Here is a 21791-nt window from a genome sequence, read left to right as displayed (position 1 = left end):
ACTCCTGTATCCCCAACTCTAGAATTTGCCCTGCTTAGCATTGGAATTGAAAAATGTACCCACCACATCCGCTGCGTAATCATTCACATTCTCCTAGTGGTGAGACTAACCATTGTCTGGCATTGGAAATCTAATGATCATATTACCGTAGCTAAAGTAGTAAACTTGACACCCATGGCTTCTATGAACGCATGTTCGCTATGTCTGAAGGTTGTTTATCCTATGCCAACAATAATTGGTCACCTTGACTTAACTGGAACCAAAGGTCCTTCCTTGGCGATACTTAAAAAAATTCCTATCTGTCTTGGGTTATATGTTATATGGTTTGACCCACTGGTGTTTATTATACTATGCAACTGTGTTGCTTCTGTCTCTCAGGCATTTATATTTCTTGAAACGTTAATGATCGTCAACCACAAATAAGTATTATATATTATTATTATTTTTTGAGGGGGTTTTATGTGACTTACACAAATTAAACAGTAATACATTCAAGTTAAGGTGGGTAGTATTGCCTCCCACCTCAAAACACAGTTTGCTCCCAAATGGGGTGTATGGGAGTGGGGGACAATACCCATACTGTATGGCTATCACTCATGCCACATCTAATGTACAAGTTTAAGTCTGATGTAACATTCAAGTACCTCTCTGGTACATGTTCAAATATATAATGTGATATGTTAAAGCTTTCATACCCTTTTGTATTTCTTTTCTGTGTATATATAAAAAACTTCAGTAAAAACCATTGAAAGTAAAATACCAAAAGTCAAATTAAATGACTTTCAGGAACGTTACAATACTGATTGAAAACATGAATTATACTAGAGTTTCCCTTACTGAACTCCTACAATGGAGCCAATAAAGTGTAGGATCACAGCATCAATACTGCAACTAACTGGTCACAGGAACTAAAGCTAGCCATATACAATTTAATTTTCATTTGTTAACTATTTATGTGTATATTTTGTACCTTAAATTGTCACGTTTTAATTGTTCCACTTCCTCTCACCTCCTGAGGAAGCGCGGTGTTTCCATGAAACACGTCGAGATTGCCTATTCATGGAGGACACATCTTCATTTTGTATTAATTAATGTGCTTTGTGAATGTAATAGGGTTTGCTGTCTATAGCCCTATGGGAGGTATCTGAGGGAGGTCTCTATGTACATTAGTGTATACATACTACTTTTTTAATCTTTTTTGTGATTTTATAGTGATGTCTGTGATAATAAAAATATAATAACTTTTATATTATTGTCCTTGATTGGCACCTCAAAAGTCCAACTTGGTTTCTATTCAATTTGTTTTCCATTATAAAAGGATGTTGGTGCTTTTGGCAATCCCCTTGATGCAAAATTGTTAAGCTGAAAATGATTGTTTTTGGAACATTAATTTGATTTTTAAACAGCTGATGGGGATAAATCAATGATCGCTTTCGACCATAGTGGGCCAAAAAGTCAAAAGAGAGGGATGGAAATTTTTTCTAGTTTCCTATCTAAATAAACAACATTCTTAAGCCCTTTTCATGGGTGTGGACAGATCGGGTCAGGCAGTCAGTTTTTTAGGCGAACCCGATTGGACCATCTACTGCCCTCTAGGGAGCGGCAGATGTCAACGAACATGTGTCCATTGACACCTGCCGACGTCCGATCCAATCCTATCCCCTGAAAACAGACGGATGGGGAATCTGTTCCCATCCATCTGGCAGATCAGATGACAGTCGGATGGAAACAGACAGGAGGTCCGTTAACATCCGACCACCCATAGAGGAAAGCGGGCTGTGTCCATGTCCACTCTGCATAAGCGGAGTGACCTGTCATCCGCCTGCTCGGTGGGGATCAGCGGCCAGATTCCCCAATGAGCAGGCGGATCCACTGGCAGAGTCCACCCATCTGAAAGGGGCCTAACAGTGAATGTGCTCCCCAGTCAGATAAATCAAAGTTATTGTACTGTGCAGTCACAAACATTTGTTTAAACAAGTATGCATGGTTTAGAATTGTATCAAAGAATGATGCAAACAAAATTCTGTGTAAATATAGAAGTATATTTTATATGCATAATTTGAGTGATGAGTATATTCTAGTATCTCTCAATACTTCCAGTTTACCCTCCATAACCCCATGAACTTAGAATGTACAAATAAATCTACTAATAAATATCCAATATACTTATACATTTAAACAAACTTTGGTTTGCATTATTCTTTTGTTGGTTCCATTAAGAGATACTCTATATTACCAAAAGTATTGGGACACCTGCCTTTACACGCACATGAACTTTAATGGCGTCTTAGTCCGTAGAGTTCAATATTGAGTTGGCCCACCCTTTGCAGCTATAACAGCTTCAACTCTTCTGGGAAGGCTGTCCACAAGGTTTAGGAGTGTCTATGGGAATGTTTGACCATTCTTCCAGAAGCGCATTTGTGAGGTCAGCCACTGATGTGGACAAGAAGGCCTGGCTCGCAGTCTTCGCTCCAATTCACCCACAAGGTGTTCTTTTAGGTTGAGGTCAGGACTCTGTGCAGGCCAGTCAAGTTCCTCCACCCCAAACTTGCTCATCCATGTCTTTAAAGCGGACCTTCAGTCATTTTTTCATCTTTCCATCTATTAAATCTTTTGCCCCTGTTGTTTTAACTTTGTATAGTAAAACATTTTTTTTCTGCCAGTAAATACCTTATACAGCCCACTTCCTGTTTGTCTGGTAAAAAGCCTAGGCTTATGACACGTACAGCTCTCTCTCACTCTAGTGAGAGTTTGCCAGGAAGGGGGGGGGGGTCAGTCATAATAGGGCCAATGAGAGCTGCAGAGCTGGAGCTGTGTGTCTGTGTAAATCCAGGAAGTGAAAAGGCAACAGCTTCAGCTGCCCACAGTTAAAATGGTTGCAGCCAGACTCAGTGGAGGGAGATTTCTGCAGCATATTTGGCAAGTACAGAATCACAATATATATAAAATAATATGCAAAGTGGTTGGAGGGAAGCTTCAGAATGGCAAAGATGTTTTTATTACAGATTATGTGAGCAGACTGCAGTTCCTCTTTATGGACCTTGCTTTGTGCACTGGTCCACATCATTTGGTGGTGGGGGAATTATGGTGTGGGGTTGTTTTTCAGGGGTTGGGCTCGGCCCCTTAGTTCCAGTGAAGGGAACTCTTAAGGCATCAGCATACCAAGACATTTTGGACAATTTCATGCTCCCAACTTTGTGGAAATAGTTTGGGGATGACCCCTTCCTGTTCCAACATGACTGCACACCAGTGCACAAACAAGGTCCATAAAGACATGGATAAGCGAGTTTGGGGTGGGGGAACTTGATTGGCCTGCACAGAGTCCTAACCTCAACCTGAAAGAACACCTTTGGGATGAATTAGAGTGGGGACTGTGAGCCAGGCCTTCTCATCCAACATCAGTGCCTGACCTCACAAACGCACTTCTGGAAGAATGATCAGACATTCCCATAGACACACTACTAAACCTTGTGGACAGCCTTCCCAGAAGAGTTGAAGCTGTTATGGCTGCAAAGGGTGGGCCAGCCCAACACTGAACCCTACAGACTAAGCCTGGGATGCCATTAAAGTTCATATGCGTGTAAAGGCAGACGTCCCAATACTTCTGGTTATAAAGTGTATATAGTAATTATTTTAAAATAGGGATGACCTATTTTAGAGCTGCCATAGTCTTTCAAAATACATTTGTGGCGTCAATGATGGCATCAGCAAATGCTCTGACAAATGATTTGTTGATTTCATCAATTCAACAGTTTTTACAGCATGCAGAAAGATAATTACTCAAACGAAGATTTATTGAAATCCAATGTACTTTTGATGGAAACTGGGCATGGCAGACTGAAAGAAACATTTCCAAACACAACTGAAAATTTTAATCAAAAGAAAAAACATATTGTGGCAGAATAGATGTGTATTGCCACCTAGGGATGGGGAACAATGATTAGCGAGTACTTGACGCCGCATAATAAGACTAACTTGCTGACGAATCCACCATGTCTACATAGTGAATCAACTATAAATACCATTGAGGAGATGAACTAAAGCAGACATATTTGGAGACTAGCCTGATTAGCAACCATGGCTCCCTCCACAGATAAAGTGAAATAGTGAGTGTAGCAACCCAGGGACGGGAAGTGTGTTATAACCAGGATTACCAGGTGAAAAAAAAAAAAGCTTTGAAAAAGTAAGAAAACAAATATATCCCCCAAATCTGGTAAGCTTCAACCTAGCAAATGTTTGTTTTGGGGTTAAAGCAGTATTAAACCCAAAATCAAAAATGTATTATATTGCAGCTTACCAATCATATATGTGGTAGCTGCATCAGTTTTCTTTTCTTTGGCTTTTTTCCCCTCTATTTTCACCTGGTGATCTGGCCAGTAACACACCTCCTGTATTAGTGAGACATAATTCTGGATGAATGAGCACAGGAGGCACAGCAGACAGCAACATTGGCAGTCTGGCAGAGAATAGCGTTTACTAATACACCAAAGCCAAACGCCAGCTCATACTTTATAATAAATTACAGCAAGCAGTTTTTCTTGTCTCATCTATGTAAACTGATACATTCCGTTGGAGAACTTGTGCTTTTGAAAACAACAGACTTGCTGGCTGGATCAACCCTAAAAAAGGAAACTAATGCAGCCATCACATCTTATGCCGCGTACACACAGCCGGACTTTCTGGCAGAAAAGGTCCGATGGAACGAATTCGTCGGACAATCCGATCATGTGTGGACTTTATCGGACCTTTTCTGTTGAAAAATCTGACTGACCTTAGAAAATAGAACATGTTTCAAATCTTTCCGACGGACTCGATTCCTATCGAAAAAAAACGTTCATCTGTATGCTAGTCCGACGGACCAAAACGACGCAAGGGCAGCTATTGGCTACTAGCTATTGAACTCCCTTTTCTAGTCCGGTCGTACATCATCACGTTCAAAACGATCGGACTTTGGTGGGATCGTGTATATACAAGTCCGTTTTGTCGGAACTCCGTTAGAACTCTGTCGAAAAGTCCTTTGGAGTTTAGTCCGACGAGAAGTCCGCTCGTGTGTACATGGCAAAAGATTTGGTAAGCTGCAATATGTTTGCTTTTGTGTTGAATACAACTTTAAATATGTTTTAACTTTCTTTAATTGATGTGAATTGAATTGAGGTGTTCATTTAAGTGATCTGAGAGTAAGCAGCGTTATTGCTATTAGTTAACACTGTCTTCCAGTTCTCAAGCTAAAATGGAGACCTGCAACCATCATCTTTTCTCTTTTCTATTACTGTAAATTCTTCCCAACTTTGCCCGACCACCGACCCAACTGTTTCACTTTCCAGCCCTCAAATGAGTTCGCTGAGGGTCACATCTGCTTCCTGACGAGCTGAAGGAACTCACAACAATAGACACTCAAGCTCCATCTTCCTAACCGCATGCCAGACATGCCAGAGACAGACATTTGGAAAAAAAAAAAACTGCCCTGTGCTGCAACTCCCACAGCAACACATGACAGCCTTTCAAGATGTCATCAAAAGAGAAGCAGATGAAACAGCCCAAAGTACAATGCTGATCAGACCCTCGCACGGAGGCCTGATAACGCAATCGTTTACAGCAGAGAGCAGTCAGATTTTGCTCCAGCACAGATGACTGTGCGGAGTGCCCTCACAAAGTGGGACATGACTGAAAGCAGCTTGCTGCATTGACAGTTTCTATGGTATGAGGAAAAACAATGTCTGCATTGTTGGGAGTCAAACAGAACAATGCAGATGTCCCCTGTTGCATGGCACTGCATTTTAAGCATACCATGTCTTTCAGACATGGTGACCATTTCTATTATCATTGCCATGGTTATAAATATTGGTTTTCCATCATCCTATAGCCCATGGGTTCTCCATCATCCTATAGCCCATGGGTTCCCCATCGTATCATAGACGACCACGGGTTCTCCATCATAGACGACCACGGGTTCTCCATCATAGACGACCACGGGTTCTCCATCATAGACGACCACGGGTTCTCCATCATAGACGACCACGGGTTCTCCATCATAGACGACCACGGGTTCTCCATCATAGACGACCACGGGTTCTCCATCATAGACGACCACGGGTTCTCCATCATAGACGACCACGGGTTCTCCATCATAGACAACCACGGGTTCTCCATCATAGACAACCATGGGTTCTCCATCATCCTATAGACCAGTGATGGCAAACCTTGGCACCCCAGATGTTTTGGAACTACATTTCCCATCATGCTTATGCACTCTGCAGTGTAGTTGAGCATCATGGGAAATGTAGTTCCAAAACATCTGGGGTGCCAAGGTTCGCCATCACTGCTATAGAGCATGGGTTCTCCAACCCCCTATAGACCATGGGTTCTCCATCATCCTATAGACCAGGGGTCTCCAAACTATGGCCCTCCAGTTGTACAGGAATTACAATTCCCATCATGCCTAGTTATATCTGTGAATGTCAGAGTTTTACAATGCATCATGGGACATGTAGTTCCACAACAGATATAGGGCCGTAGTTTAAATATCCCTGCTATAGACCATTGGTACTCCATCATCCTAGAGACCATGGGCTTTCTATAATCCTACAGACCATGGGCTTTCTATAATCCTACAGACCATGGGCTTTCTATAATCCTACAGACCATGGGCTTTCTATAATCCTACAGACCATGGGTTCTCCATCATCCTACAGACCATGGGTTCTCCATCATCCTACAGACCATGGGTTCTCCATCATCCTACAGACCATGGGTTCTCCATCATCCTACAGACCATGGGTTCTCCATCATCCTACAGACCATGGGTTCTCCATCATCCTACAGACCATGGGTTCTCCAACATCCTACAGACCATGGGTTCTCCAACATCCTACAGACCATGGGTTCTCCAACATCCTACAGACCATGGGTTCTCCAACATCCTACAGACCATGGGTTCTCCAACATCCTACAGACCATGGGTTCTCCAACATCCTACAGACCATGGGTTCTCCAACATCCTACAGACCATGGGTTCTCCAACATCCTACAGACCATGGGTTCTCCAACATCCTACAGACCATGGGTTCTCCAACATCCTACAGACCATGGGTTCTCCAACATCCTACAGACCATGGGTTCTCCAACATCCTACAGACCATGGGTTCTCCAACATCCTACAGACCATGGGTTCTCCAACATCCTACAGACCATGGGTTCTCCAACATCCTACAGACCATGGGTTCTCCAACATCCTACAGACCATGGGTTCTCCAACATCCTACAGACCATGGGTTCTCCAACATCCTACAGACCATGGGTTCTCCAACATCCTACAGACCATGGGTTCTCCAACATCCTACAGACCATGGGTTCTCCAACATCCTACAGACCATGGGTTCTCCAACATCCTACAGACCATGGGTTCTCCAACATCCTACAGACCATGGGTTCTCCAACATCCTACAGACCATGGGTTCTCCAACATCCTACAGACCATGGGTTCTCCAACATCCTACAGACCATGGGTTCTCCAACATCCTATAGACCATGGGTTCTCCATCATCCTACATCCCAAGGGTTCTCCACCATCCTACAGCAGCTTTATTCTCATATAGCCCATTTGTTCATTATCATGGTACAGTGCATGGTTTCTCCATCATCCTATAGCCCACAGGTTCTCCATTAGCATTAAGGCCATGGATGTAATCCATTGTATGCAAAGAGAAGATGAGGAGGGACTTACCTGATGATCTGTCCCCACAGATGGCGCAGATGTGTTTAGTGAAGGCTGCCATGGGGCCGGATGCATGTGCCGGCACTTTCAGGATGCCGTTGATTCCTGGAGGGGGTTTGATGTCCTCTGAGCCCATTGAGTTCATGGGGGAATGAAGCTGCAAAACAGGAAAATTGGCTATCATTTAGAATTCACAGCTATTGGTGATTAACAAAAATAAATTCAGAAATGGGAGGATTTAGGCAGAATCATATCTTTTGGGGACTATTTTGGTGAGTTCCCAGTTTCCCCCATCAAATGTGGCCAGTACAATGGGGATCCCACTCTATCTACTGGATTTTCATTTTTTTCAATGCATAGACAATGCAGCAGGAGAGGTCAAGCTGCCTGCAGATATCAAAAGGACCGTAGGACACGCAGGTATGATTCTGCCATTTATAGATTAAATGCCATTAAATAACATCTTGGCTTGACTAAAACAGCATCCAAAATGACTTGTTTTTAAATTGCAGGCTGGAGCCTGTCATCTTCATCCATGCTTCACTACTTAACAAGTCATTGACTTGGAATAAACAGTCTAAATTCTTGGCTGCATGCATGTCCAAGATCCTTTGTTATCAACACAGGTTCACTTCAAACCACCAGACTTACTGAAACAGTCAATTCAAAATTATACTATTTAAAGCAGAACTTCAGTCATTTTTGTTTACCTTCTATTACATTCTATTAAATCTTTTGCCCTAGTTGTTTTATCTTTAGATAGTAAAACATATTTTTCTGCCAGTAAATACCTTATACAGCCCACTTCCTCTTTCTTGTCTGGTCAATAGCCTAGGCTTATGACATCATGCACAGCTCTCTCTCTCACTCTTGTGAGAGTTTGCTGATAAGCGAGGGGGGGGGGGGGGGGGGGGGGGAGTCATAAAAGGGCCAATGAGAGCTGCAGAGCTGAGGTGTGCCTCTGTGTGTCTGTGTTAATCCAGGAAGTGAACAGGCAGCAGCATCAGCTGCCCACAGTTAAAATGGTTGCAGCCAAACTTAGTGGAGGGAGATTTCTGCGGCATATCTGGCAAGTACAGAATCACAGTATATATAAAATAATATGCAAAGTGGTTGGAGGAAAGCTTCAGAATGGCAAAGATGTTTTTATTACAGTGAGCAGACTGCAGTTCCTCTTTAAGAACAGTCCCCTTTCAATGTACTGTATATTTTGGATGTAACATTACTGCTATAGGCACTGTTAAATTATACCATGAGGACACAAAATACAGCATATTCTGATCCAGATCTAGAAACGACTCGCTTCAAGTCTAACATATGGCATGACTGTCAAACCATGAATATTTCGATTCTTTCAACACAGAACACATATATACAAAAATATATATTAATATTATAATTCTGGGGGCATGGCCAAGAGCAGCATGTGAGCGGTTGCTTTTCACAGAGCTCTTACATCTCATCGTACTCTGGTCCTTTCTCCAGGCACAATCACCCACTTGAGCAGCCTCAAAAAACCCTGCAGACACCCATGCTTCCCTGTAGTACCTTCTGGTGCACTAGCGGCGGAATCCGAGCCCATGATGACCTGCATGAACAAAAAGTAAGGAGCAGAGACAGAATCCCAAAATGGCGCTTAGACTGCTCTGCCTCAAAGAACACCAAGAGGTGCAGAGAAATCCAAGGATACTGCGAGTAACCAGGGCAAGCAGCCCCATCCTGCAGGAAAAGAACCTGTCAGGGATTTGTTATTTTATGCACGGATGCTAGCGGGCTCCCAGGGACAGTCCCCCTTAGAGAAATCTGATTCCTTGCAGGACTTTAATGACACTGAACAGGGTGTAACAGCTGCACTCCCTGCCCCTACCCTTACCAGTGGAATGTGCAGATAAGCATACACAATTGATATGTATACCGTATTGCGCTATTGATTAACTTTCTTTACCTTGCTACTAATATTATATGGTTCTGGGTAGTCTGATTTCTTTTTGTCCGGGTCCTAAAGAAGCCAAATACTGGGCGAAACGCGTTGACCTTACAGGCAGCAGGCTAAATGCACGTTACCCAGATTGTATTCACTTCATGCATATATGTGACTATGTATTTTTAAGAGCTGCATATATTGAATTAGAAAGTATTAATTCCCCCAGATGTGTGGGGCAGGATACCTCTAATTTTATTTATTTTAACATTGTATAGTAAAGATGAATTTTTTACTTATCTATTTTCTTAACTGTTTTGGCCATTATAGTCTACTATTTTAGGTTACTGGAGTTTTTTTCTTCCAGTTTATACCTAGTTTAGTCCTTTTTGGAGGAATCTGATTCCTTGTAGGACTTTAAAGACACTGAACAGGGTGTAACAGTTGCAATCCCTGGTGCCATTACCAACACAACACAGGATTGCCCATATTTAAGCATAGTACACACTAGTAGTTTATTTTCGTTAAATCCAGCAGGGCTGAATGAAAAAAAAAAAAAAGACAGCTCGGGAGGAGCCGTTGTACTAACTATGCAACGTTAGTACAGCGATCTCCCCTGCTGTTCTATTGTGTTCTGACAGGGAGAACGCCCACCACCAGAACAGTCTGGGCTGCACTCTCGGCAGACCTTTTTCAGTCATGCCCCTTCGACAGAAGCTGGCTGAAAGGCCGGCTTCTGTCGGACCGACTGCAGTACACACAAGCTGAACCCTAAGCATCAAAAGCCACTAGTAAAGAACGTAACCTTTATTAAGGAATTTTAAGCGGATCTTCACTGTATCTGAGCACCACAAACCCAAAACACCATTTAATTCATTTTTAATATTCAAAGCAGACTCTCCCATCCATGTCTGCATGCTTTATTTTGTTAAGAAATCACCTTGAAAAACACCCCCTAGCATTTCTGGCTGTGGCCATCTTGAGTAAGGGCAAATGATTTATGTAGCATTTACTTCCTGCAATCCATCTGCCCTTAGCTCATGTATGCAGACAGGAGAGTGTGCTTAGCTGAGAAAACCCTCCCTACTCTCCTCCCCTCCTAAAGACTCCTGAAATGTATGACATCATTTGCCTAAGCAAGAAACCAGGAAGTAACTAAGGAAAGGTAAAAAAAAAAAAAAAGTTTAAAACAAGTAAATATAATAGACTTTCCTATATATTTACCAATGCCAGCAACATAAGGATTAAAAATAGTCAATGTTGATAGGGAGTGAAGTTCCACTAATAAAAATGTATGTTGAAAACTATTTATGTGCTTTTTCACTTTAAGGGAGGGGTTGAAACAGGTTCCAAAAAAATGTATAATATTGGTGATTAATGGTTGCCCAGAGATCTCCCCCCTGCAGTAATACACAATTACGGTCTGCAAGTACCCTGTACACAAACAGGGATCCCTGTGCTAAAAGCCATATGCTAGAGGGATTATCGTGCCCAATTATTTTGGTGACAAGTAATTTTCATTTGCCCAAGTAAATATATGGCACAATGCGAAACTGCTTAAAAAAAACACTGAGCAATGGAGGTATCGGATATAAAATTAGGAAACTTAGTGATTAGAGGTCCAAAACTTCACCCCCCCCCCCCCCTCCCTCCACTCTCTATATCCCCTCCATGCATGAAAACTGGACTAGTTCAAGAGAGACCAACATATATCAAGGCCTCATCAACCCCTATTGAAAATAGGCTGAGGCGCAACAACGTCTGCATTGTGGGTTTACCAAAAAACGTTGAGGGGAGAAACCTAATGGACAACGTGGGCTGATAGAGCTACTTGGTAAAGAAGCCTTTACACCTCTCTACTCAGGCCCACAGAACGCCACCTCATCCTCTACTACCACGTCACCCACCCAGACCTATGTTAGCTCTTCTGCTAAACTACAAAGACAGAGAGATCTCTTTATATTTGGCACGCTAATGCCAGATCATCCAATACAACGGTGCCAAGGTGTCGGTATACTCAGACTACCCTGCTAAGGTCCAGGGTAAAGGGGGCAAAATTCACAGGTAAAGAAAAGGCTCCAACACCTGAAATTAACCTATGCCATGTTATAGCCTGCTAAGCTTTGTATTACTACTGGGGGCCAATCCCACTTTGAGAGATACAAATGAAGTTACCATTTGGTGATGCCAACAAGCTACAGGAGATTAATGATTACCTTTGGGCTCCCAGCTGTGCTGAGCCCTTGAACTACTGTATATTGAATGGGGAATATTACTACCCTATTTCCAAGGCAAGAGATGAGACACCACAATACCACATTACTCTATATTTGTTTTGCATTTTGAGACGTTACCTCCTAAGTGCTTATCCGTTTCAGTTAAAATAATTTAGCAGTTCAACTACTTTCTGTCTCCTGGAGAATATGGCTGCTGCTATTCAGGAGGCTATCCTTACTCCCCAGTTGTCCCTTGCGCACAGTTCTCCGTTCCAGTAGGATTTTATACCAGAACAGTTGTGCTCATGATTTGACTATCTCTTCAGTTTACAGTATGTTTCCAGGGCACCCATCCTGGGAAACCACTGCAGCCCTACCTTTATGGAACATGTTTGAAGGAATTAAATCCTGCCTTTAACGTCAACACTGGACCATCAACATGCTGGACCTGGATGGCTGACTCTCTTGAAGGTAATTTTACAAGTTTGCTGCCTACCTGTTGAGACTGGCCCCTCCCTTAATGAACCCAAAAGCTTATGCAACTGTATACCCTTTTGTGTGTATATATCACATACCTCTGAAACTTTTTAAGATGGGTATTTTAGGCAACCGCCTTGTGCAAAAAATGTCTAAGGGATTTAATCCATTTACTAAGGCAATGCCCTAAACTACATATCTAATGGAACAGGATTATTCAAACGCTAAATACAGTATTCCGGGTAACAATACAGAAAGACCCAAAAACCAATGTGTACTGGGCATCCTAGACACTTTACAAATACAGAACTTTACCAGAGAAGCTATTGCAAGGGCTTTATAACCTATCCTATTTCACTGAAAATCTGCAGACCTGCCCACACTTGCAGAGTGGATAAAGTGTATGAGAGATACACACCCACTGGGAAGATATATTTACTAGCATAGGGGTTGTCCTGACAAATTTGAGAAAGTATGGGCCCCCTGGTTGGATACCCCAGGTCTCGGCCCAGTAGGCTTAGTAACGAATAGGATTCTCTAAGTGCCGGTTCACACAGGGGCAACCTGTCAGGCGACTTGTCAGCCTGACAAGTCAAGCTCTATTCAGTACAATGGAACCATTCTAATAGGAGCGTCTCAAGTCGCTCCGACTTATAAAAAGGTTCCTGTACTACTTTGGAGCGGCCTGCATTGACCTCTATTAAAGAAGTCATTTGCAAGCCACGCTGAGGTCGCGCTGTGCAGGGCGGCTTCAGAGTCGGACGACTTTGAGGCCCCTCCTGTGTGAATCGGCACTTAGCTGACTGGAAAAGTTGGAATTGTTAACAGGTCTTTTCGCGGGTTGTTGCTATCAATGATTTACTGTATTGACAGGTCTATATGTGGGACCAATAATGCCAACTGCATGTTTATGTATTTTAATGCAGCATCATTGGAAGGCTTGTAACCTGCATATGTACACTGTTTTTTTGTGAAGAATGACTACTCTGGAAGTAGGTTCTTTTGTTTTCTTTAACCATTTTACATGACTAAAAAAAAAAAATTACAATGTCAGCCATCTTCCATCTTTTTTAAAACATGATTAATTCAACTGTCAGCACAATTTGGCTGAGTGAGTCCCAAGACAAGAAAAAGCAATATAAAAATAAAAAGGTAAAAATAGAACATTTCCAAGAATAAAACATTATATAAAATATATAGCCATTTATTTTTAGTCTTGGCAAAGGTGGAGAATGGTTAAAATCCTGGTCAGTTTGTTTATTTAGATTGTAAGCTCTAACAAGCAGGGCCCCCTGATTCCTACTGTATTAAAGTGTATTGTATTTGTACTGTCTACCCTCAAGTTGTAAAGCGCTGCGTAAACTGTCTGCGCTATATAAATCCTGTATAATAATAATTTATTTTTGAGGTCTATGCTCCGTTGGGGAGATCTCCCTTCTCTTTCCTGTCATCCAGATTCCAGAGGAAATGGGGGAAGTTTCCCTCTAGGGCAGGGGTTCCTTTTGGAAGATTCCCTCTTATATCTTGTTATGGTGCCAACAGTAAAATTTTCATTCTCCCATCACTTTTTGTATGGTCAGCAGAACAAATTGAGATAATGAATCTAGTCTACGCAAAGGGAACACAAACCACAATAAAAACTTGATAAGGGCTCTAAGCTTTCCCTACTCTATCCAACACTAAAAAGGCTATACATACACTAATGAGATCTGTACAGACAGGTATCAATAAAATATGTCTGTCTTCAACTACCACACTGCTTCCATTGCCTGGAGGCTTTCATTTACCTGTAAAAACACACTTAGTGAGTGGGCTGTTGCAGTGCAGGGTGTAGAGCTCCTGGATTTAATAAGTGGACTGCACTGGATATTTCCCCTTGTTGAGGGATCTGCAAGCATTTCAACTTTAACACCCGTTAAAGAGAAACAATAGAGGAGAATTAGCAGAGTGCACCGAGTGTGTAACGCAAACTCTTCACCTAATCTACATGACCAACAGACGGTAACATCAAATGGTCAGATGGAGCAAGAAACCAATGGCAGCCAGACAAATGGCTTTACATGATAACTGACCCGAACTGGAGCAAATGCGTTTTATTTGACAAAGACAGCAAAAAATCAGATTGTGCCAGGGACTGGAAACCAATCAGAGAGAGACAGACAGAATCAGGTGGATATCAGACAGACAAACTGGATAGATACGTGATTAACAGAAAAAAAATCTACCCCAACTATACTGTTTAAAAGAACGAAATCAGTTCTAAAATGAATCAATTTACAAATGTATCCAACAACTGCAAAACAAAATAACGAATGTGCATTAATCAAGTTGTCATTTATGTTTTGCAGCCATTTATCCTAGATTCACACATATGCTGTGCAGGAAATGCAGCGAACCACTGCTGCATCAGATTGCATAGTACAAAACAACCATGCGATTAGGTTGCGGTGCGGCTCCAAAAAAAAAAATGCCTGCACTTCTTTGGTGCAATGCGGTGCGATTTCGCACTGCACCGAATCGCATGTGAATTGCACAGGAATGCAGTGCGGTTCCTGTGCAATTCACATGCGGGTTATAGTGTGAACCGGGGCTTAAAGGAAACATCTGATGAGGAAAAAAAGGAGCCTGCCATTGCTGAACTCTGCTTTTGAAAATGCTAGTTACCTGGCTGTTGATCCAATGGCTTCAACACATTCAGAGTCACTGACCCAAAACAAGAAGGCAGGTCAGATGTTCAGAGTTTCCTCTGATTTGAAGGGCTGCATGCTTATTTTGGGTCAGAAACAGCCAGAAACCTAGTATTTTTCAGACAAAGGACAGAAATGGCAGACCACAATTTTCTCTCATAATCAGGTTATTTTGAGAAGGCTGAGCCAAAGAGAACTAAACGCTGTCAGGGTCACAAATCTATATATCTCTGTTAATTTTTTTTGGAGGGGGGGGGGTGGCCCTGTGAAGAGGTCAGGGCAGTAAGGCTTGTGTGGCCAGAACAAGAACGTACTCTTAAAAATCAAATAAAGGCAACCGAAGTTGCCAGCTTATTGAGAAGGAGCTTTAGGCGTTACATCACTGTACCAGATTTGTTCGTGATTCCTGGTGAAACAAGCTCTAGATTGTCCAAGACCTTACTGTGACACCTCACAGACCACCAAAAAAACAATTCACAGCCTGCAAAAACACAGTCAGTAAAACACAACACAAATGACATGACAGCAAGATGTCAACTCAACAACAGTAACTCTAACGTGGCTGCCAACATACGGAGATATTTCCAAGGACTTTCTGTGCTGAACTGGTTAAAAACAGACAAAACAGCTTTGGTGGGGACGATAACCCAAACCAACCAAGCTCTGAAACAATCTATAAAATTATATTAATTTAGAGATATTTATATATATGTAAATGTTGTCAATGTAACCTAATAATCCTATGTACATGTTGTAATATTTTATTAAACGCCGGTTCGATATGTAGTGGCAGAATATGCTTCCCAGAGTGGTTGGTGCATGTACACAGGTTAGTCAATGTTTTATGGTGCTATGTCACACCCCTGCAATGCGTTGCCTGATTGATGCAACAATGCACATTATAAGGCCAATTGACAGGTCATTAAACAGCATGATTGTTCTTGACCCACATAAAAACACATGAAAAATTTGTACATAAAAAAAAAAAAAAAAGTGTAAATCTAGCCTTAGTCTATGGCTACATTCAGGGTCATTGAGGTGGAAAGCATGCTATGTTGCGCCTTGCATGAAGGCAACCCATTAGGAATTGGCTGGCAACGCATGGCAATAATCCAAAAATCAGTCTTGACCTCCCTTTTTTTTTTTTTTAAATATAGGACAACACAATGCAGGACATGTGTATCATGGTGCCCTGCAATGAGGCCGAGTTGCCTAACACTATAGTGTGCTGGGTTTCAAAATAAATGGCACTGCAACACTGCAAATCTCTTTGCAACCGAGGCATCTAATTTTAATGTTTCCAATGAGAATACTGAGAAGTAGTTAAATATTGCAGCAGAAAGGTGATTTACTAGCCAGTGTAGCCCCAGCCTTATTGTTCGACTCTCTTAGTGCAGATTGAATGAAAACAACATCTCAGTAAGTAATCTGACATACGGCTAGAGAAAAGCAACCATGAACAAACATGAAAGTCACACCAAAGCCGACCACAATCATTTAGTGTTACTACTGTGAGATTGAACAAATGTTAAACTAATAACAGTGACACACAAAAACTACATATAGAAAACCCACATAAAACTTCTTGGAAAGTTACGTGTCTTGCAGTGTGTGTGTGTGATATTGCAAGGTTTGATGTTAATGTACAATTTGTCAAATGTGGAAATCAGGGACAATGCCAGGGAAAATTTTAAATAACCTGAAAGTGTCTAAAAACATGGCACTATCTGCATAGAGTTTGTATGTTCTCCCTGTGTCTGCATGGGTTTCCCCCAGGTACTCTGGTTTCCTACCGCATACCAAAGACATGCTTGGTAGGTTAATTGGCTCCTGGCTAAATCTAAATATATATGTAAAGCGCTGCATAGATTGTTGGCACTATATAAATATCTGTAATGAATGAATAATTAAATAATAGAAATGCAAGACAGCGGGCAGCTGCAAGGAGCAAGAACTGCATTACCATCACATGTTCAGAGAGGGCGCCGGAGTACATCCTCTTGTCAGGGTGAAAGGAGCTGCTCCATCAGATTCTTTTACATCTTATTTAGGTTGTTGGCTGTTTTCTTCCATTCTCCTGTCTAATTTCTTCCCAGTAAAACGTATAACTAAAACAGTCAACGACAAGCTTATATCAAGCTTTCTGACACTTCGAAGGAAAGACAGAGTGCTGAAAGCCAGCCAGGTCACTGCTCATCTGTGGGTTAATGTTCCCTTATGTCATGCAGTGCCCTCCAGGGTCACCACTAGACCGCCTCTGAAAAGTCAACACTTTTTTGCTCACAAAGCAAATGAGCATATGTAATGGAAAGGAGAGCTAAACCTGCAGCTCTATCCGGCTTTGGCACAAAGGACAGCAAGTACTTCATTTCATTCAGATGAAGCCAAGAGGATTCCCCATTAAACCCTTTTACATGCCCAACGTGTCCACTGCCTCTGTGGCATCTCTGGCCAGCCTCGGGTGTCCGCCACCGCTAATGCTCTCCAGACACATATGGCCAAGCGTGACAGGAGTGAACGGTCTTATTGGCTTGGTCTTTTTAATCCCATAAGTCCGTCTATGAGAAAAAGACAGTTTGGCAATGCTCAGCATCCATTGAGATATAAAAATAAATTCTCTGAGAACTACACCAACTACAAATGGTAACCCAGGACACAATTGACATTTGTAAAATGCCCTGACAGTTTCTTACATCTAACTGAGACTATTGATGAGAATTCCAGGATCAGCATATCTGATGTGGCCATCATGAGGTGTTCCCACCATCCCTGATGGATTTTCTATATTAGGAAGAATGTAACAGAACAGTACACCCACTTTGCAGGAAAAGGAGTGGTCAGGCATTAGCCTAAAGATCTCAGCAATCAGATTCTCCCCCAAAAAAGAGCAGCGTGTGACTTCTCAACCTAGATATCACTTTTGATGAAGAAATTATCAAAACTATCAGATAAACAGTGCTCTGCAAGTCTAATATTCAGAGAAACAGCCCAAACAGCATCCCTTCCCACTAGTGAGATGAGGGGGAGCCCTCTATAGTTGGACTACTCCGAATGCTAGAACCCTAGTGGTGAAGGGTACCTCTAAGCAGCCATTCCTAACCTTTTTTGACATTAAGAAACCCTTAAAATAACTTTCTGATCTCAGGGAACACCTAATAACAACGATATCTACAGTTCATGGTATATTAGTGGTATGATCACTGGGAAGGATGCTAAATATGTATGTGGTCCCTGGGAAGAATCCCCACTTACAGATAGCTAAAAAGATCAGTGCTGTTAGTGGTTACTTTTCTAAGAGGCAGTAATTGCTCAAGGAACCCAAAGCAACCCTCTGGAGGAACAGTCCCATGAACCCTGGTTGAGAAAGGCTGCTCTAGAGGTTCCTATAGACATAAGAGAACTTTCCCTATATGGCATAAAGCTTTGTATAACCTCTAGTCTCAATAAGCAAAATGATCGTCCAAGATGGATGTCCCCAGTCAACTGGCTTGTTTTCACTCAGAAATAAGTTGGCATTCAGTTGCTCTCTCCTGCACAGGCTATGATATGCACATAGCCCACTGCGAGCACATTTACACATGCAGCAATCTTCGTAAGAAAGAATGTTCTATGGTTGGGCCATGCATGTACAGTCAGCCACAATGTAGGGTCTGGCAACACCTGGATAAAGTGTACTGATACTGACAGTGGCGGCTGGTGGTCAAAATTTTTAGGGGGACGCAAAACAGACCTAGTCCCCTCACTCGCACAACTAAGACCCCTCCAAGGCAGGCTCTTGCACTACATAGTAGTTGACAGATCTATAGGAGATTGCACAGACTGTATTATGTATGGTCTGCTGAAAAAGGGGATTGGACAGAGTATGGTCAGCTTTAGGACAATACCAAGAAATAAACTGCTTTCATATAGGAAAGAGGAGGGATAGCCAGGATGTACACACAACCAGCAGGAAGGGGTGTGCAGGGATGGATAGACAGGTAGGTGAGTAGGTGGGTGAATGGATAGGGTGGGAGGATGGATGGGTGGATGGATGGGTGGATGGATGGGTGGATGGGTGGGTGGATGGGTGGATGGATGGGTGGATGGATGGGTGGGTGGATGGTAGATCTGCACGATTAATCCTCAAGAATCGTTATAGCAATTTTTTCCCCATTGTGATCTTGACTAAAGTGTTTCATGATTCTTGCTATGCAAAGAATTCTCTCTGCTCTTCTGAAGCCACAGCTGTCAAAAGAAAGGAACAGAAAAACTGGGCAGTCTGCCAAGAATCAGAACATTCTTTATCAGTTGAACTAACTATAAATGTTGTAACAATTTGTCAATGGAATAGACTTCAGTGTGTAAGTGAAAAAAAGTTTAACCACTTAAACACTAAAGCTTTTTCTGACATTGATGGTTTCAAGTTAAAATCACTTTTTTTTTTGCTAGAAAATTACTTAGAACCCCTTTCAAATGCAATTTTTTGGGAAAAAATTACTTTAAATGAATTAACCACTTGCCGACCGCCTCACGCAGATATACTGCGGCAGAATGGCATGGGCAGGCAGAATCACGTAACTGTACGTGATCTGCCTCCTGCGGGTGGGGGGTCCTTTCGGACCCCCCCCCGGTGCCCGAGGTGGTCAGCGTTTGTCCCCCGGCGATTGGAGGTGAGGGGGAGGCCATCCATTCGTGGCCCCCCCCTCCTGATTGCTCCCAGCCAATGGGATCATTCCTCTGCTGCTGTATGGTAAACAGCAGCAGAGGAAATGTCATCTCTCCTCGGCTCTGTATTTTCCGTTCCGGCGCAGAGGAGAGAAGACATCGATGTGAGTGCACAAACACACATACAGTAGAACATGCCAGGCACACAATACACCCCCGATCACCCCCTAATCACCCCCCCCCCCCCCCCCCCGTCACACTGACACCAAGCAGTTTTTTTTTTTTCTGATTACTGCACTGGTGTCAGTTTGTGACAGTTAGTGTGTTAGGGCAGTTAGTGTTAGCCTCCTTTAGGTCTAGGGTAACCCCCTAACCCCCCTAATAAAGTTTTAACCCCTTGATCACCCCCCGTCGCCAGTGTCACTAAGCGATCGTTTTTCTGATCGCTGTATTAGTGTCACTGGTGACGCTAGTTAGGGAGCTAAATATTTAGGCTCGCCGTCAGCGTTTTATAGCATCAGGGACCCCCATATACTACCTAATAAAGGTTTTAACCCCTTGATTGCCCCCTAGTTAACCCTTTCACCAGCGATCACCGTATAAGTGTTACGGGTGACGCTGGTTAGTTAGTTTATTTTTTATAGTGTCAGGGCACCCGCCGTTTATTACCTAATAAAGGTTTAGCCCCCTGATCGCCCAGCGGTGATATGCGTCGCCCCAGGCAGCATCAGGTTAGCGCCAGTACTGCTAACACCCACGCACGCACCGTACACCTCCCTTAGTGGTATAGTATCTGAACGGATCAATATCTGATCTGATCAGATCTATACTAGCGTCCCCAGCAGTTTAGGGTTCCCAAAAACGCAGTGTTAGCGGGATCAGCCCAGATACCCGCTAGCACCTGCGTTTTGCCCCTCCGCCCGGCCCAGCCCAGTATCGATCGATCACTGTCACTTACAAAACACAAAAACGCATAACTGCAGCGTTCGCAGAGTCAGGCCTGATCCCTGCGATCGCTAACAGTTTTTTTGGTAGCGTTTTGGTGAACTGGCAAGCACCAGCGGCCTAGTACACCCCGGTCGTAGTCAAATCAGCACTGCAGTAACACTTGGTGACATGGCGAGTCCCATAAGTGCAGTTCAAGCTGGTGAGGTGGCAAGCACAAGTAGTGTCCCGCTGCCACCAAGAAGAAGACAAACAGGCCCGTCGTGCCCATAGTGCCCTTCCTGCTGCATTCGCCAATCCTAATTGGCAACCCACCACTTCTGCAGCACCCGTACTTCCCCCATTCACATCCCCAACCAAATGCAGTCGGCTGCATGAGAGGCATTTTCTTTATGTCCTCCCGAGTATCCCTACCCAATGAACCCCCCCAAAAAAGATGTTGTGTCTGCAGCAAGCGCGGATATATGCGTGACACCCGCTATTATTGTCCCTCCTGTCCTGACAATCCTCGTCTTTGCATTGGTGAATGTTTTGAACGCTACCATACACTAGTTAAGTATTAGCGTAGGGTACAGCATTGCACAGACTAGGCACACTTTCACAGGGTCTCCCAAGATGCCATCACATTTTGAGAGACCCGAACCTGGAACCGGTTACAGTTATAAAAGTTAGTTACAAAAAAAAGTGTAAAAAAAAAAAATATATGAAATAAAAAAAATAGTTGTCGTTTTATTGTTCTCTCTCTCTCCATTCTTTCTCTATTGTTCTGCTCTTTTTTACTGTATTCTATTCTGCAATGTTTTATTGTTATTATGTTTTATCATGTTTGCTTTTCAGGTATACAATTGTTTATACTTTACCGTTTACTGTGTTTTATTGTTAACCATTTTTTTGTCTTCAGGTACACCATTCACGACTTTGAGTGGTTATACCAGAATGATGCCTACAGGTTTAGGTATCATCTTGGTATCATTCTTTTCAGCCAGCGGTCGGCTTTCATGTAAAAGCAATCCTAGCAGCTAATTAGCCTCTAGACTGCTTTTACAAGCAGTGGGAGGGAATGCCCCCCCACCCCCACCGTCTTCCATGTTTTTCTCTGGCTCTCCTGTCCCAACAGGGAACCTGAGAATGCAGCCGGTGATTCAGCCAGCTAACCATAGAGCTGATCAGAGACCAGAGTGGCTCCA

General features: G+C 42.8%; 1 protein-coding gene across 5 annotated transcripts in view; it reads right to left on the bottom strand.

Moving 5' to 3' along the window:
* Positions 1–21791, bottom strand: part of RXRA (retinoid X receptor alpha) — a 310855-nt gene that overhangs the window by 76779 nt on the left and 212285 nt on the right. For all 5 annotated transcript variants that reach the window (XM_073599591.1, XM_073599593.1, XM_073599592.1 and 2 more), the window contains one exon: positions 7724–7871. In XM_073599591.1, the coding sequence (XP_073455692.1) occupies positions 7724–7871 (148 nt within the window). The remainder of the gene's footprint in view (positions 1–7723; positions 7872–21791) is intronic.

Source organism: Aquarana catesbeiana, linkage group LG09 (assembly GCF_042186555.1).
Source record: "Aquarana catesbeiana isolate 2022-GZ linkage group LG09, ASM4218655v1, whole genome shotgun sequence".
Lineage (NCBI taxonomy): Eukaryota > Metazoa > Chordata > Amphibia > Anura > Ranidae > Aquarana > Aquarana catesbeiana.
Note: the sequence above shows the minus strand (reverse complement) of the source record. Positions and strands in the feature narration are given on the sequence as shown.